At 42.3% G+C, this 18,101-nt stretch overlaps 1 protein-coding gene across 1 annotated transcript in view; it reads left to right on the forward strand.

The window, feature by feature from the left end:
- The window catches only part of VWA8 (von Willebrand factor A domain containing 8), a 524,780-nt gene that overhangs the window by 30,544 nt on the left and 476,135 nt on the right, over nt 1-18,101 (forward strand). The window contains exon 3 of the mRNA XM_073663915.1: nt 11,823-11,900. Within this exon, the coding sequence (XP_073520016.1) occupies nt 11,823-11,900 (78 nt within the window). The remainder of the gene's footprint in view (nt 1-11,822; nt 11,901-18,101) is intronic.

Consider the following 18,101-nt stretch of genomic DNA (forward strand, 5'->3'; position numbering starts at 1 on the left):
AAAAGATCCTCAAAAGCTAGACATCATGCTGCGATCCAAAGAAATTCAGGAACAAAAGAGAAACAAAGTAATTGAGATTTATCATTCTGGAAAAGGTTATAAAGCAGTTTCTCATGCTTTGGGACTCCAGTGAACCACAGTGAGAGCAATTATCCACAAATGGTGAAAACATGTAACAGTGGTGAACCTTCCCAGGAGCTGCCGGCCGACCAAAATTACCCCAAGAGACTCATTCAAGAGGTCACAAAAGACCCCAAGACAACACCCAAATAACTGCAGGCCTTACTTGCCTCAGATTGGGTCAGTGTTCATGACTTCACCATAAGAAAGAGACTGGGCAACAATGGCATGCATGGCAGAGTTCCAAGGCGAAAACCACTGCTGAGCAAAAATAACATTAAAGGCTTTGCCAGATAACATCTTGATGATCGCCAAGACTTTTGGGAGAATATAGTATACAAGGAGAAGAAAACTACTTAGCAATGAGCATGCCTGAGAATCTATAAAAAATACAAATCCTTCTTTATTAGGAGAAATAGACAGAGTTTAAAAACAGTTAAAAGTGTATTATATGCCAAAAAACGATACTCATGTGGTTTAAAGAAACCAATAACAATCTCCAATGATCATAACATTCAGGGTCTAAAAAGGTCCCATGATTGCACAATATAGTCCCGCTATCACAACATAGCACATTGGGATCCCGGTTCGGTATAATCCCAAGATTAGGAGGAGCACACGTATACAGATATATACAATGGATATGCCAGAAATATCAAGCATATAGCAAAGGATTTGCATATATCACATCTGATGAAAGAAGTGCAAAGCGCACATTTTTGTGTGAGTTTTTGATGCTTTTTTTTCCCCCATTCATTTTAATGGGTAAAAAACACTGCAAAAATGTTTAAAGAATTGATGTGCTGCAGATATGTAACTACGGTACTTCAAATCTACAAGGAAAAAATAAGCAACATATACATTCGAGTTCAGAAATCTTATTCACTTTGCTGGGACAGTAAAATGCTGTGTTTTTCGCAGGAAAATGTGAATAAAACACAACATGTGAACAAGCACTTAATTAATCCAGAGGTGAAGCACAGCAACATCCCTGATTAGCTAAGCTAAATAATATTTTTAAGAATTTTTATTTTTTTTCCCTTTATCAAGCCTGTATTTTCTGGCCCACAATAATTGTGGTTCATATGTGCACTATTTTTAACTTATGAGTGCATATGAACTTGTGTGCACAAAATTACTTTATTCAAGCTGTATTTTGACAGGGTTTACAGCATAATTATGGTAGCATTCTACAGTATAGTGATATATCCAACTGTAATTGCTCTTTGTGTATTTGGCGTATTATATTGTCCAAATTTAGATAACATTTCATAGTTACTGTCCTCAGTATTCATAAAAAAATGACAAAATCATATAAAATATAGTTCAAAAGGCAATCAGATGTGTTCAAAGCATTAAGCAGTTTTCCATTTTCAGGAATGTTGTGTCCTTAGGCACAGTTTTTTGTAAAAAAAACAAAACTGTTCTCACACAGACACCACATTGACATCACTGCAGCGAATCACTGTGCTCAGCGACTTAGCCCGGGTAGATGACACCAGTTTCTAAGATCAGTGTTTGGCTGCAGCACTATTGACGGGAAGTCAGCGCTACAGACAACTTCAGATTCTGGGGCAGCATTTGGTGGAGACTCGGTGCTGGACCCATGGAGGATGAGTAAAACAAAATCTTTTTTTTTTTCAACAAACTGTGCCTAAGGACACGACTTTCCTGAAAAACCCTTTAAAGGACATATGTCAGCAGGTTTAATCTGAGTACAGCATAATGTAGGGGCAGAGAGCCTGATTTCAGGGATGTGTTACTTACTCAACTGTGTGCTATAGTTTTAAAGCACCACTCCAGTATTTTTTTTTTCACTGCTGGAGTGGGTCTTTAAACATAAGTCCCCTGCCCCGGTTACATTCTCCTCCTCCGGCGTCTTCACCATTTTTCGGCTCCGCTCCGGTCCCACAGCGCCATATTGTGGCCGTAGCTTCTGATATTGTGGGCGTAGCTTCTGACTGGCCAGAAGCCAGAAGCTACGTCACAAACTCTCCATGGAAGTCAGTCTAGCCAATCTGTATAACTCAGGTCCCATCACTGATTGGCAGCTTGCTGACAATGTACAGTGAACACAGAAAGCTGACAATCAGTGGTGTGGGTGGGTTATACACAACTCAGCATTCTGACCACTGCTAAATCTGCAGGAGCAAAAACAGGAATTTTTATCAAAGCTGCACTAAGTAGTCCAGTAAGCGATACCTCACTGGAATCAGGCTCTCTGCCCCTACATCACCCAGTTCTCAGATTACATGGCAAAAACATGCTGATAGATTTTGTTTCATTTCATGCATTAGACCATTGGTTGTGCTATGATATACAGTATGGTACCATTTCCTTCCACCATTCACAATTTGAAAGGGTGAGGTTCTGGATTGTAGGGTGCAGTGGCGGCAGACCACGCCACTGCTATGGGGTCTGTGGCCGGAGGGGGCTCGTGAGCCGGGAGGGCCCCAAGCAGCGTGGGAACGAGGAGGATAGGTGAGTAGGAGGTTGCGGCGGCAGAGGAGCGGGTTGCGGCAGTGGAGGAGCGGGGCACACGCAGTAGCCCCTGCCACAGCTACTACGTGTGCCCGCTGCTAAAGGGACATGAATATTCCCTCTTCAACACTCCCATGGGCGTGGAGAAGAGGGAATATTCATTCTCTTCAGCAGTGGGCGCGGAGGAGCGCTGAGCCGCGGCTCCTGTCAGTGCCCGCTGCTAAAGAGAAAGCATATTCACACTTCTTCACGTCCATAGTCTCGGCGTGGAGAGGAGTGAATGTGCCAGCAGCAGCAGCAGCAGCTCACCTCGGCTTCTGAGAGCGCGCGCAGCTCAGATGCCGACATGAGCTGCTGCCGACAGGACTCAGCCCTGGAGCAGAGGTGAGGAAGGAAGGTGAGTATAAATGTTTATTGTTTTGTGTGCAGTGATTGGAGGATGAGGGGGCCACACATACCAGGATTTGGGGATTGAGGAGGCCACACATACCAGGATTGGAGGATTGAGGAGGCCACACATACCAGGATTTGGGGATTTAGGAGGCCACACATACCAGGATACTTGGATTGAGGAGGCCACACATACCAGGAATGGGGGATTGAGGAGGCCACACATGCCAGGATTGGGGAGGCAAGACATACCAGGAATGGGGGAATGAGGAGGCCACACATACCAGGAATGGGGGATTGAAGAGGCCACACATACCAGGATTTGGGGATTGAGGAGGCCACACTTACCAGGATTGGGGGATTGAGGAGGCCACACTTACCAGGATTGGGGGATTGAGGAGGCCACACTTACCAGGGATTGGGGGATTTAGGAGGCCACACATACCAGGATTTGAGGATTGAGGAGGCCACACATACCAGGATTTGGGGATTGAGGAGGCCACACATACCAGGATTTGGGGATTGAGAAGGCCACACATACCAGGATTTGGGGATTGAGGAGGCCACACTTACCAGGATTGGGGGATTGAGGAGGCCACACATACCAGGATTGAGGGGTTGAGGAGGCCACACATACCAGGATTGAGGGGTTGAGGAGGCCACACATACCAGGATTGAGGGGTTGAGGAGGCCACACATACCAGGATTGAGGGGTTGAGGAGGCCACACATACCAGGATTGAGGGGTTGAGGAGGCCACACATACCAGGATTGGGGGATTGAGGAGGCCACACATACCAGGAATGGGGGATTGAGGAGGCCACACATACCAGGATTTGGGGATTGAGGAGGCCACACATACCAGGATTGGAGGATTGAGGAGGCCACACATACCAGGATTGGGGAGGCAACACATACCAGGAATGGGGGAATGAGGAGGCCACACATACCAGGAATGGGGGATTGAAGAGGCCACACATACCAGGATTTGGGGATTGAGGAGGCCACACTTACCAGGATTGGGGGATTTGAGGAGGCCACACTTACCAGGATTGGGGGATTGAGGAGGCCACACTTACCAGGATTGGGGGATTGAGGAGGCCACACTTACCAGGATTGGGGGATTGAGGAGGCCACACTTACCAGGGATTGGGGGATTGAGGAGGCCACACATACCAGAATTTGAGGATTGAGGAGGCCACACATACCAGGATTTGGGGATTGAGGAGGCCACACATACCAGGATTTGGGGATTGAGAAGGCCACACATACCAGGATTTGGGGATTGAGGAGGCCACACTTACCAGGATTGGGGGATTGAGGAGGCCACACATACCAGGATTGAGGGGTTGAGGAGGCCACACATACCAGGATTGAGGGGTTGAGGCCACACATACCAGGATTGAGGGGTTGAGGAGGCCACACATACCAGGATTGAGGGTTTGAGGAGGCCACACATACCAGGATTGGGGGATTGAGGAGGCCACACATACCAGGATTGGGGGATGGAGGAGGCCACACATACCAGGATTGGGGGATTGAGGAGGCCACACATACCAGGATTTGGGGATTGAGGAGGCCACACATACCAGGATTTGGGGATTGAGGAGGCCACACATACCAGGATTTGGGGATTGAGGAGGCCACACATACCAGGATTTGGGGATTGAGGAGGCCACACCAGGATTGGGGGATTGAGGAGGCCAGACATACCAGGATTGGGGGATTGAGGAGGCCACACATACCAGGATTGAGGGATTGAGGAGGCTACACATACCAGGGATTGTGGGATTGAGGGGGCCACACATATCAGGGATTGGGGGATTGAGGAAGCTACACATACCAGGGATTGTGGGGGCAACAGATACCAGGGATTGTGGGATTGAGGGGACCACACATACCAGGATGGGAAATTTAGCTGCTGCTGCATTTCCCACCCTAGGCTTATACTCAAGTCAATAGGTTTTCCCATTTTTATGTGGTAAAATTAGGGGCCTCGGCTTATATTCGGGTCAGTTTATTTAAAATATACGGTATTTTAAAATCAGTGAGTACGTGGTGCCCATAATACTGCAGGACTGTGGCGTGCATTATACTATATGGGGGCTGCATTTTACCCTATGGGGTGTGTAATATACTGTATGGAGGACTATGGGGAGTGCATTATATTTTATGGAGGACCATGGGAAGTTTATTATACTATATGGAGGATTATGGGGGGCGCATTATACTATATGGAGGATTATGGGGGCGCATTATACTATATGGAGGATTATGGGGGGAGCATTATACTATATGGAGGATTATGGGGGGAGCATTATACTATATGGAAGATTATTGGTGGTGCATTATACTATATGGAAGGCTATGTTGGGCCATTATAATATTTGAGGCTATGTGGGGGGCCATTATACTGTATGAAAGCAATTATACAGTGTGAAGGTTTGTGTGGGGTCCATTATACTGTTTGGAGGGCTGTGTGGGGGCCATTACACTGTTTGGAGGGCTTTGTGGGGGCCATGAGAGTGTATGGAGGGCTCTGTGGGGTTCACAGTTGGGGGATTATACTGCGTTAGGGTCACCATACTTTGCCGTGGGAGTTGAAGTGGGGTACAATAGGGTCATTATACTGTGCATGTGGAGGAATGCACCATAGGGGTATCATACTGTTTGGGGGGCACTTTTGTTGGCATCATGCTTTATGGGGCAATGAAAGAGGAATCTACGACTTCAGAAGGAGGAAAATTTATATGTAAAGGCTGGAAAGTTATGAGATCTGCTCTTCTGTGACACAGACAAATATTTATTTATTTTTTGGGGGGCGGGGGGGGGGGCCCAATTAGAGCTTCTGCTATGGGGCCCCATGACTTCTATGTACGCCCCTGGTAGGGTGTATGGGCATCCTTAAAAAAAAAAGTAAAGCACATTTTTTTAGTTTTACTGTCAAAATCAAGCAGCATGTACATTTATTCTTGCCTCTATAAAATGGTTCAAAATAACGTACTCCAATAAAAATACAAATCATTGTTTAGAAATCTACCAAAATTGATGAGAATCATAGTCTAACTGTTAGACCCTAACACAAATGGAACACCTCCAATTATCTGCATACTAAGCATTTAGTTACTTGATACTCTATTTTCTCTATTTTCACTATGTGGTGCACACATATTCTTTTGACCTATAAAGCTATTTTCACATGTCTCGTTTTTGCTGTGTTATTTTCTGCAGGCAAAACCTGCTCTCTTGACAGTAAGGCTATGTTCACACATCATAGTTTTTTCAGAGTTTTTTTTTCTGCAGCAAAACCTGATTTCTTGCCAGGAGGTTGTTCAGGATTTTTCTTGCTTGTTTTTTGGTGTATTTTTTCAGTGTTTTTTTCTCACTGTCCTTTTGTCTCTTATGTACAAAAAGTTCAGTGAAAAAAAACTAAATCTCATTTTGGTTTTGGCACAACAGTGAGGGAGGTGAATTGTTCAGGAATAGTTTACCTAAGACACTGGCAATGCATTGAGCTTGTATGACACTATTTACTTTCACTCTATGGCCTGCCATTCAGTTGCACAGGCATTGTTCAGTTTCACACCTCCCTGGGTCACAGGTATTGTTCAATCTCACAAGTAGCACAGCCAATGTTTACACTTTACACAACACTAATTTAATTAAACTCTCCTAATACAAACTACCATCTCAGTGACCAAGACAAGATGGTAAAATCACAAAAATAAATGTGTTTCACATACTGTTGTACTTGCTTATTTCCACTAAAAACGCAGAAAAATCTGATAGCTATGTTCACACTAGACGGTTTTTTAGCGTTTTTTCATTACCCATTACTTCCAGTGGGTGAAAAATGCTGAAAGAAGTGACATGCTATATTTTGCAAAAAAACATGCAAAGCACAAAAAATTGATTTAAAAAAACAAGATGTGTGCATAAGATTTCTGGAATCTCATAGATTTTGCTGTTTCTGTAAAATGCAACTGCAAATTTGCATAAAAAACCGCTGAAAAAACGAAGATGTGTGAACATAGCCTAAAGAGGCTGTTTACAAAAAGCAGGTTTTGCTGCGTTTTTCGGGATCCCAAAGTTCAGCTTTGATTCCACCTCAAAAGCATGAACACAGGTCATCAATGCAAGACATATGTTCATGAAAAAATACACATTACAAATGTAACAGCTAGGGTAGGGGAATTGGTCAAGAATAGTTTACCTAAGACATTAACAGTGCATGGAATTTGTAGTACACTGTTTACTTTCACACTTTGGTAGGCCATTGAGTTGCTCAGGCATTGTCCAATTTCACTCCTTGGTGGGCCACAGGCATTGTTCATTTTTACGCCTTGATTGGCAAATGTTTACTTTGCATGTTTCACTAATTTAATTAAACTACACTAATCCTAACAGTCATCTCAGGTGAAGATACCAAGACATTATGGTTTAAACTTAAAAAAACCTGATACCTGTGTTTTTTGCTGTGTTTCTGCTGCATTTTTGCACTTACTCATTGCTTTCTATGGGTTAAAAAATGCTACAAAAACATTGCAAAAAGGCTGAAAGAAGTGACACTGTTTGCAAAAACGCAGCAGTTTTCCAAATCAGTCAGGAAAAAAAACAAGGTGTCTGCATGAGATTTCTGAAATTTCATAGCTTTTGTTAGTACTGTAAAACCAGCTTTCAATTTACTTAAATTTGCATAAAAAAGCAACAAAACGCAACGTGTGAACATAGCCTAAGGGTGTGCACAAGATGCTGACATCAGGAAACCTTTCAGGTTTTATGTCAAATCTGCACTGAAAAAACAATGCAAAAAAGCAATGTGTGCACACAGCCGTAGTTGTACATGTTCCTCACAGTTACTTCCTCTACTATCGGCTCTGATCCATAGTCACTATTATAAATGCCATATTTATCAGAGTACAGATCAGATTCACTGGCAATAAAAACCATCTTTAGGAAATAAAAAGAAAACGAAGCAATAGAGGATCAGTCTTCAATATTAAGGTAACAATGGGCAATGACTAATTAATCAACCGTCCTAAGCAGTCTATATGGACATGTAGGTCATAGGAAGCTGAATAAAATGATATCTTGATATTTGTTAACCGATGTCTTATTCCATAGAAACCGATGATTTTCTTAATAAACGAGCTGCTGAGATCTATGGCCTGGACACTGATGTGCATGAGACTCTGCCTCTAAAGCTTATTTTTAACCGCTTCCCGGCCGCCCACTGTAGATAAACGTCGGCGCTGCCTGGGCTCTGTGCAGCGCCGACGTTTAAAAACGGTGGGTGGTCCCGCAGCGCTCAGGACCCCGAGGGTCCTGCAAGCACTGCGGGTGCGGTGCAGAGCGTTAGCTCTGACAGGGAACATCATTGGGACCTGATTGGATCAGGCCCCAGTGATGTTAACCCTTTGCTGTCTTCTATATGCCACTATCTATAGTGATCGCGGCATATAGAAGATAGCAGGAGGAGAGGGGGGTCGTCTACTTACCTCGCCGACGACCCCTGATACCTTCCAGGACCTGGCGTTGTTATGGCAGCTGGAGGTCACATGACCGCCTCCAGATCTGCTATATATGGTGTCCTGCTAGGCTCAGCCTGCAAGCTGAGTCCAGCAGGAGACACAGTGTGAAACTGTCAGCAGTGGTCTCATCCAATGTAATATATGTCTAATACATTGGATGAGATCAGTGATCAGAAAAATAAAAATTAATGCCCCATACAGGGACTAAGTAAAAATGTAAAAAAAAATGTTTTCAAACTGTTAAAAAAAATCACAAATAAATAAAAATAAATAAATAAAATATTAAACCGATAAATCCGTATATTTATGCAAAAACAAAAAAAGTACACATATTTGGTATCGCCGCGTCCGAAACAACCCGAGCTATAAAACTGTCACACTAATTAACTCCTTCTGTGCACATCGTAATAAAAATAAATAAAAAACCGAGCAAAAAACTATGCTTTTTCCTCATATCGCCAAACAAAAAGTGGAAAAAACTGCGATCAAAAAGCAAAATGGAAATAAAAATGGTACCGCTGAAAACGTCATCTTGTTCCGCAAAAAAAAAAGCCGCCATACAGCTCCATCAGCCGAAAAATAATAAAGTTATAGCGCTCAGAATAAAGTGATGCAAAAAAAAAATTTTTCTATAAAATTGTTTTATTGTGTAAAAGCGCCAAAACATAAAAAAATATACGGTAAGTGTAGTATCGCTGTAAACGTACTGACCAGAAGAATAACGCTGCCTTATCACTTTTACCACACGCAGAACGGCATAAAAAAAAACTCAAAAAACAATTCCTGAATTGTTGTTTTTTGTTAATTTTACCTCCCAAGAAACGGAATAGAAAGCGATCAAAAAATGTCACGCACCCAAAAATGGTACCAATAAAAATGTCAACTCGTCCCGCAAAAAACAAGCCATCACATGACTCTGTCAGCCGAAATATGGAAAAATTATAGCTCTCAAAATATAGCGATGCAAAAACTAGATTTTGCAAAAAAAAGCGTCTTTTAGTGTGTGACAGCTGTCAGTCATAAAAACTGTAATCGCACCGACCCGAAGAATAAAGTAATCTCATCACTTATACCGCACGAGGAACGGCGTAAAAAATAAATAAAACCAATTCTTCACCTGCTACTGATTTGTTTATTATGTCTCCCAATGTGCTCACCACACATCTAGATAAGTTCCCTAAGGGGTATAGTTTACAAAATGGTGTCACTTGTAGGGGGTTTCCACTGTTTAGGCACATCAGGGGCTATCCAAACGCGACATGGCGTCCGCTAATTATTCAAACAAATTTTACATTCAAAAAGTCAAATGGCGCTCCTTCCCTTCCGAACCCTGCAGTGTACCCAAATAGTGGTTTTCCCCCACATATGGGGTATCGGCATACTCAGGAGAAATTGCACAACAAATTTAATGGTGCAATTTCTCCTGTTACCCTTATGATAATGCAAAATTAGGGGATGAAAAACATTTTTTGTGGGAAAAATGTGAAAATTTTATTTTTACGGCTCAATATTATAAACTTCTGTGAAGCACCTGGGGGTGCAAGGTGCTCACCACACATCTAGATAAGTTCCCTAAGGGGTCTAGTTTCCAAAATGGTGTCACTTGTGGGGGGTTTCCACTGTTTAGGCACATCAGGAGCTCTCCAAACGCAACATGGCTTCTGCTAATTATTGAAACAAATTTTACATTCAAAAAGTCTAATGGCGCTCCTTCCCTTCCGAACCCTGCAGTGCGCCCAAACAGTGGTTTTCCCTCACATATGGGGTATCAGCGCACTCAAGAGAAATTGCACAAAAAATTTTGGGGTCCATTTTTTCCTGTTACCCCTGCTAAAATAAAAAAAATTGGGTCTAAAGTAACATTTTTGTGGAAAAAGTTAAATGTTAATTTTTTTCTTCCACATTCCAAAAATTCCTGTGAAGCACCTGAAGGGTTAGTAAAGTTCTTGAATATGGTTTTGAGCACCTTGAGGGGTGCAGTTTTTAGAATGGTGTCACTTTTGGGTGTTTTCTGTCATAAAGACCCCTCAAAGTGACTTCAAATATGATGTGGTCCCTAAAAAAATGTTTTTGTAAATTTTGTTGGAAAAATGAGAAATCGCTGGTCAACTTTTAACCCTTATAGCTCCCTAACAAAAAAAAATTTTGGTTCCAAAATTGTGCTGATGGAAAGTAGACATGTGGGAAATGTTATTTATTAACTATTTTGTGTGACATATGTCTCTGATTTAAGGGCATGAAAATTCAAAGTTTGAAAATTGCAAAATTTTCAACATTTTCGCCAAATTTCCGATTTTTTCACAAATAAACGCAAGTGATATCAAAGAAATTTTACCACTATCATGAAGTACAATATGTCACTAAAAACAATCTCAGAATCAGGGGAATCCGTTGAAGCGTTCCAGAGTAATTACCTCATAAAGTGACACTGGTCAGAATTGAAAAAATTGGTCCGATCACGAAGGCAAAAACAGGCTCTGGTGCGAAGTGGTTAATGAAAGGGCTCGCTACCAGTGTGAACCAAGTAATGACTGACACTCTGCTCTCATGCTGATACACAGCCCTACAATGATATCAGAATTAACACTGTACAGCTGAGCTAACACTGTACTAAGACAAAGTTTACATTTGCACTGCAGGTGTCCTCTCTTAGTGCTCCAGCTCCATCTCACAGGCAGCCTGTGTAGGGGAGAGTGGCTGTACAGCAGAGTTTACATCACTGCAAATGTGTCTGCAAAGAGACAAGATTCAACTCTGCTGTACTGTGTTAGTTATAATCAGGCACAGCTCTACATCAGAGCTGACAGCACTATGGGAGGACAACTGCTGCTGCAAATGTTTGTAATGAGAGAAAGTTCACTCCTGCAGTACGGTGTTAGTTCGGATCTCACTGCAGAGCTGTGTGTGATTATGAGAGCAAAGTATCAGTCATTACATGTCTCACACTGGCAATGCCCCTTTTCATTTACAATAATCTCTGGAGGCAGATTGTCATGCAGATCAGTGTCCGGCCCATAGCTCTTAACAGCTCATTTACATATGAGAAAAATATTGATTTCTCTGGAATAAAACATCGAATCGCAGATATCAAAGTATCATTTTATTTAACTTTCTATGATCTACATGTCCATATAGACAGTTTAGGAGGGTTAATCCTACTGACATATTCCCTTTAAATTGATTATGTAAATGTGAATTAGGAAATGCAGCTGATTGTCACTCATCATGATTTGCACACAAATGACTTAATAAAAATTGAGATTAAATGAATTTACTTTTTTTTTTCCTTCTCACAATGCAGGTGAAACAATTAATATCGGAGATGTATCCTATAAAGTCAAAACACCACGGAACCCAGAATTAGTGCCCCAGAGTTACAGTAAGCCATCATTCTACTATTCAGAAGCTTACCTTATTTACTTCAGTTACCTATGTTCTTGACCATCTCATTAGATTTTTCATGTTTACAATGTATTTTTGTTGGTGTCTTTTACTGGTGTACTTAATATTTTTAACTGCTCATCACTTTCCTTCTTTCCTTATTTAGAGTTTCAGTATTATGCTTATGTTGATATTGCAAAAAATAAGATAAAACAATATAATATTGCAGGCCTATAATGATGAAGGTCAGATTTCAAAGTCAGATTTCTGTTGCATTACTTTAAAGGGAATCTGTCACCATATTTTTGCCACTTAATCGGAAAGCAACATAATGTAGAGACTGAGACCCAATTCCAGCGATTTGTCACTTGCTTTATTATAGTTAAAATGACTGTTTTATCAGCAGGTGATTATTATTAGAGGACTAGTAAAACCTGCTGCCATGTAGTCATCCAGATTCATGGGCTCTGTATAACCCCGATGCCGCCACTCATTGGCAGCTTTCTGCCTATGCAGAGTGTACATAGAAAGTTATCAATCAGTGGTCTGGGTGTGGTTATACAGAGCTCAGCATACGGAGAACTGATAGATTTGCAGCTGTTAAAACAATTATCAAAACTTCAGCAAACAGCCCAGTAAATGAAACATTATGGGAATCAGGGTCTCTGCCCCTATATAATGCTACTCTCAGATGAGATGGCAAAACCAGACGGATTCCCTTTAAAGAGATTCTCTTTTACTGTCCTCAAACTCAAATTAAATAGGACCTTTCATCAAATTTTTCATGTTGAACTGGAAACTGTAATAGTGGCTGCAGAGCAGAATAATCTATATAAAATATACAGTACAGACCAAAAGTTTGGACACACCTCATTTAAAGAAGCTCATCAAGAGAATGCCAAGAGTGTGCAAAGCAGTCATCAAAGCAAAAGGTGGCTACTTTGAAGAACCTAGGATATAAGACATATTTTCAGTTGTTTCACACTTTTTTGTTAAGTATATAATTCCACATGTGTTAATTCATAGTTTTGATGCCTTCAGTGTGAATGTACAATTTTCATAGTCATGAAAATACAGAAAAATCTTTAAATGAGAAGGTGTGTCCAAACTTTTGGTCTGTACTGTATATATATTTTTTTAAGTCTCACCTCGTTGAATAGATATTAGTATTCAAATATTTGGCACCTATTGAGTTAAATTTAGTCCAAGTGGGTATTATTAGATAGTTTTCATTGTGGGCGTGTACTTCTGCCCCCTGTATGACACTGACCAGTCATAAGCAGGCAGCAACATAGAAGTGCATTAGAACTTGTGATGATTTCATCAGGGTCACATAACCGCAGTCCACAGATCCTTCCAGCTGAAGTGTAATCATCTTCAAATACTTAAAGCGGTTTTCCCATGAACAAAAGTTAATTTTAATTAATAGATCTTGGAATAATAATAATTTCCACAATTGAATGTATTTAAATAAAATGTTCCAGTGCTGAGATAATCTTATAAATGTGCCCCTGCTGTGTCCTGTGTAATGATTGTGTCTGACCGTACAGGAACATGGTCTGATCATACCACATCTCCTGGGCAGGGGAGGAAGCAAAAGAGTATACAGACATTACAGCCGGGGATCACAGAGGATTCTTTCTTTTAAGTAAAACATTGTATAAAAAACAGGCAGGGAAATATTTTACCTCACAGAATGAATCCTCTGCGATCCCGTGCTGTAATTACTCTTTTGCTTCCTCCCCTGTCTAGGAGATGTGGTATGATCAGACTATGTTGTGTACACAGTCAGACACGACCATTACACAGGGAAACATTTATAATATTATCTCAACACAGGAACATTTTATTTAAAAACATCCAATTGTGGAAGTTATTATTCCAAGATCTATTTATTAAAATGAACTTTCGTTCGTGGGAAAGCCCAAATCCTGGATGCCATGGTAGTAAAATCAGCTTTTTTCAGATGGAATAGACTAGCACAGGGGTGGGCAATTCATTTTCCCAAAGGGCCACATGAGAGACCATGACTGTTGTGGAGGGCTGAACCAAAAGTCTGAAATTAATTCTGCTCAATATTAATAACAACATATTAATTATAATTATTTTATGTTAATATTAGATCACTTAATATTGAGCAGAATTGAAGGGGTATTTCCCATCTCAAAGATCCCATCCCAATATATAGTAGGTGTAATAATAATATTGGTAAATACCTCCTAATTAGAAATGTAGTATAATTCTTCTGACGAGCATGTTACCTTACCCCATATGCAGGGCATTGCATTAGCTTAGGTACCCATGGTTATGACTACTAACAACTTACTAACACTATATCAGTGGTTGTAACCATGGATACCCGAGCTACTGCAATGCCCTGCACATGAAGTAAGTGACATAGTGAATCAGAAGAGTTATACTACATTTGTAATTGTAGATATTTGGTAATATTATTATTACAACTACTACATATTGAGGATAGAATCTCTGAGATGGGAATACCCTTTTGATGATGAGCCCACACAAAGCCCCCCTATATAATGTATGAGCCAACACACAGCTCCTATATACCTTAAGAGCCCTGACATAGCCTCCTATATACAGTATGAGCCCCCACATAGCCTCCTATACATAGCATGAGCCACACATAGCCTCCCTATATACAGCGTGCGCCCCACATAGCCTCCCTATATACAGCGTGCGCCCCACATAGCCTCCCTACATACAGTGTGCGCCCCACATAGCCTCCCATATACAGTGTGCGCCCCACATAGCCTCCCATATACAGTGTGCGCCCCACATAGCCTCCCATATACAGTGTGAGCCCCACATAGCCTCCCATATACAGTGTGAGCCCCCACATGGCCTCCCATATACAGTGTGAGCCCCCACATGGCCTCCCATATACAGTGTGAGCCCCCACATGGCCTCCCATATACAGTGTGAGCCCCCACATGGCCTCCCATATACAGTGTGAGCCCCCACATGGCCTCCCATATACAGTGTGAGCCCCCACATGGCCTCCCATATACAGTGTGAGCCCCCACATGGCCTCCCATATACAGTGTGAGCCCCCACATGGCCTCCCATATACAGTGTGAGCCCCCACATGGCCTCCCATATACAGTGTGAGCCCCCACATGGCCTCCCATATACAGTGTGAGCCCCCACATGGCCTCCCATATACAGTGTGAGCCCCCACATGGCCTCCCATATACAGTGTGAGCCCCCACATGGCCTCCCATATACAGTGTGAGCCCCCACATGGCCTCCCATATACAGTGTGAGCCCCCACATGGCCTCCCATATACAGTGTGAGCCCCCACATGGCCTCCCATATACAGTGTGAGCCCCCACATGGCCTCCCATATACAGTGTGAGCCCCCACATGGCCTCCCATATACAGTGTGAGCCCCCACATGGCCTCCCATATACAGTGTGAGCCCCCACATGGCCTCCCATACACAGTGTGAGCCCCCACATGGCCTCCCATACACAGTGTGAGCCCCCACATAGCCTCCCATATATACAGTGTGAGCCCCCACATAGCCTCCCATATATACAGTGTGAGCCCCATATAGCCCATGTACATAGAAACATCCCATACACATGAAAAAAAAAAACACCACATACCTCGCTTGCCTTACCCGGCGTTCTGCTCCTATCTCTGATGCCCTGACTCTCCGCAGTGCACAGCTAACTCTATGAAATAACGTCATTGCGTCAGCTGTCTCACACGTTCATTGGTGAAAGATGGAGCCAGTGGCTCCTCCACCAATGTGTTCACCTCTGTCTGCATCCAAAGGATGCGGATAGCGGTGACAGCGGGCGGCGGATGGACGGTGGTTGGAGGAGGGCATGGTGCGGCCCAAGGGCCAATGTTTCAGCCCTTCGGCTGTCTCGGTCAACACTTTTCCTGGGTCAAGACTAGCCAATTACAAGTGTTGTCAGCTCATGTCCTCTCCATTTCTAATTAGGTCAACAACCTGATTCAGACCTAATACATTTTCAAACCATACAGACTGGATGACCTTTCGAGCCACACCTAAATTACTTTGGCTTGAAAGTGTTGTCCAAGGCTGCTGTTTTTTCCTAACATATTGTTCTAATTTATTATTCCTCCTGATATTTCTGTTGTGGTGGAATAGGAAAAAATGATTACGACAACGGTCATTAGATTTTCTTGTAACCTCAACAACACAGAAAAAGGTAGAGCCTTACCAACACCAGGTCAGATTACCAATGCACCAGCAGGATGCAGCAGACCCCCATGATAAAGGCGGCGGCAGTACAGATGCAATATACTGATGCAAACAGCCACTCACAAACTTGAGTGGCTGTTTGCATCAGTACTTTGTACTTGCGCAGCCCCAGCGTTTATCATGGGGGTCTGCTGCATCCTGCTGGTGCATTGGTAATCTGACCTGGTGTTGGTAAGGCTCTATCTTTTTCTGTGATGCTCTCTTGAAATGTTGTCCTATGTTAGCCATTTTTAACCTCAACAAGAGTTTGCTGTTCCCTTGCCTTCTTTTGCAGTAATTTGCCAAATCTGTGTCATATAAATAAATGTGTTATCCATAGTTCTGAATAAAAAAAAAAGTGCAAGAAATCTTTTTTATATTTACAGAAAGACATGTTATTGTTTTCTTCAAATTGTCTCTTCAGAGAGGAAGAAGACTAAAACTCTAGTGCCACCTGCAGGAAGTAGCAATCCTAAAAGTCAATAGTGAGCCTTTAATGAGCCTTATCACATGACTTAGGATAAAAGCCAATACCAGAAACTCATTTTACAGACACTGTGTTTCGGGGTACTGCCCCTCATCAGTGCAAAGTGTGAGTTCTGGTTTGGCTGGATGAGAGGCGTAAGACCGGTATCTAGGGGTAATATTTCTCCTTGCGGAGAGTGACGTGTTAGGTAAGGAGACGTTTTAAAGCCGCAATGCTCCCCTGGGAAGTATGCAAATTGTCTCTTCAGAGAGGAAGAGGACTGGAACTCTAGTGCCACCTATAGGAAGCAGTAATCCTAAAAGTCAATAGTGACCCTTTAGCCATGCATGTCGCTGTGCTGTCTGTGGTGCTGAAAATAGTTTATTTGGATATACAGTGTGGGCCACTTATATGGATAGACCTAAATGAAATGGTTAGTGATATCAACTAACTGTTTGTGGCACATTAGTATATGGGAGGGGGAAAACTTTTCCAGATGGGTGTTGACTATGGCGGCCATTTTGAATTTGGCCATTTTGTATCCAGCTTTTATTTTTTCAATGGGTTGAGGGTCATGTGACACATCACACTTATTGAGAATTTCATAAGAAAAACAATGGTGTGCTTGGTTTTAGCGCAACTTTATTCTTTCATGATTTTTTTTACAAGTTTATGACCACTTATAAAATGTGTTCAAAGTGCTGCCCATTGTGTTGGATTGTCAATGCAACCCTCTTCTCCCACTCTTGACACACTGATAGCAACACCACAGAAGAAATGCTAGCACAGGCTTCCAGTATCCGTTGTTTCAGATGCTGCACATCTCGTATCTTGATGGTATGGTGTGGTATATGGGGTACAAAGATAGTGGGGCCATTCTTCATCAATGGAAACCTCAATGTCACTGGATATCTGAAATTGCTACATGATGATGTGTTGCCCTCTTTATGCACTGAAGATGGCACGTTCCCTGAGTTTTTCCAACAAGATGGTGCACCACCACATTTTGGGTGTCAGGTCCGAGCATTCCTACATGAACAGTTTCCTGGAAAGTGGATTGGTCCTTGTGGGCCAGTTGAATGGCCACCAAGGTCTCCCGATCTGACCCCCTTAGACTTTTATCTTTGGGGTCATCTGAAGGCAATTGTTTATGCTGTGAAGATAGGAGATGTGCAGCATCTGAAACAATAGATACTGGAAGCCTGTGCTAGCATTTCTTCTGTGGTGTTGCTATCAGTGTGTCAAGAGTAGGAGAAGAGGGTTGCATTGACAATCCAACACAATGGGCAGCACTTTGAACACATTTTATAAGTGGTCATAAACTTGTAAAAAACTCACGAAAAAATAGAGTTACGTTAAAACCAAGCACACCATTGTTTTTCTTATGAAATTCTCAATTAGTTTGATGTGTCACATGACCCTCTTCCCATTGAAAAAAATAGAGCTGGATCCAAAATGGCCGAATTCAAAATGGCCGCCATGGTCACCACCC

Source organism: Phyllobates terribilis, unplaced genomic scaffold (genome assembly GCF_046119375.1).
Source record: "Phyllobates terribilis strain yellow unplaced genomic scaffold, ASM4611937v1 Scaffold_2__4_contigs__length_985480577, whole genome shotgun sequence".
In the NCBI taxonomy this organism is placed as follows: Eukaryota; Metazoa; Chordata; class Amphibia; order Anura; family Dendrobatidae; genus Phyllobates; species Phyllobates terribilis.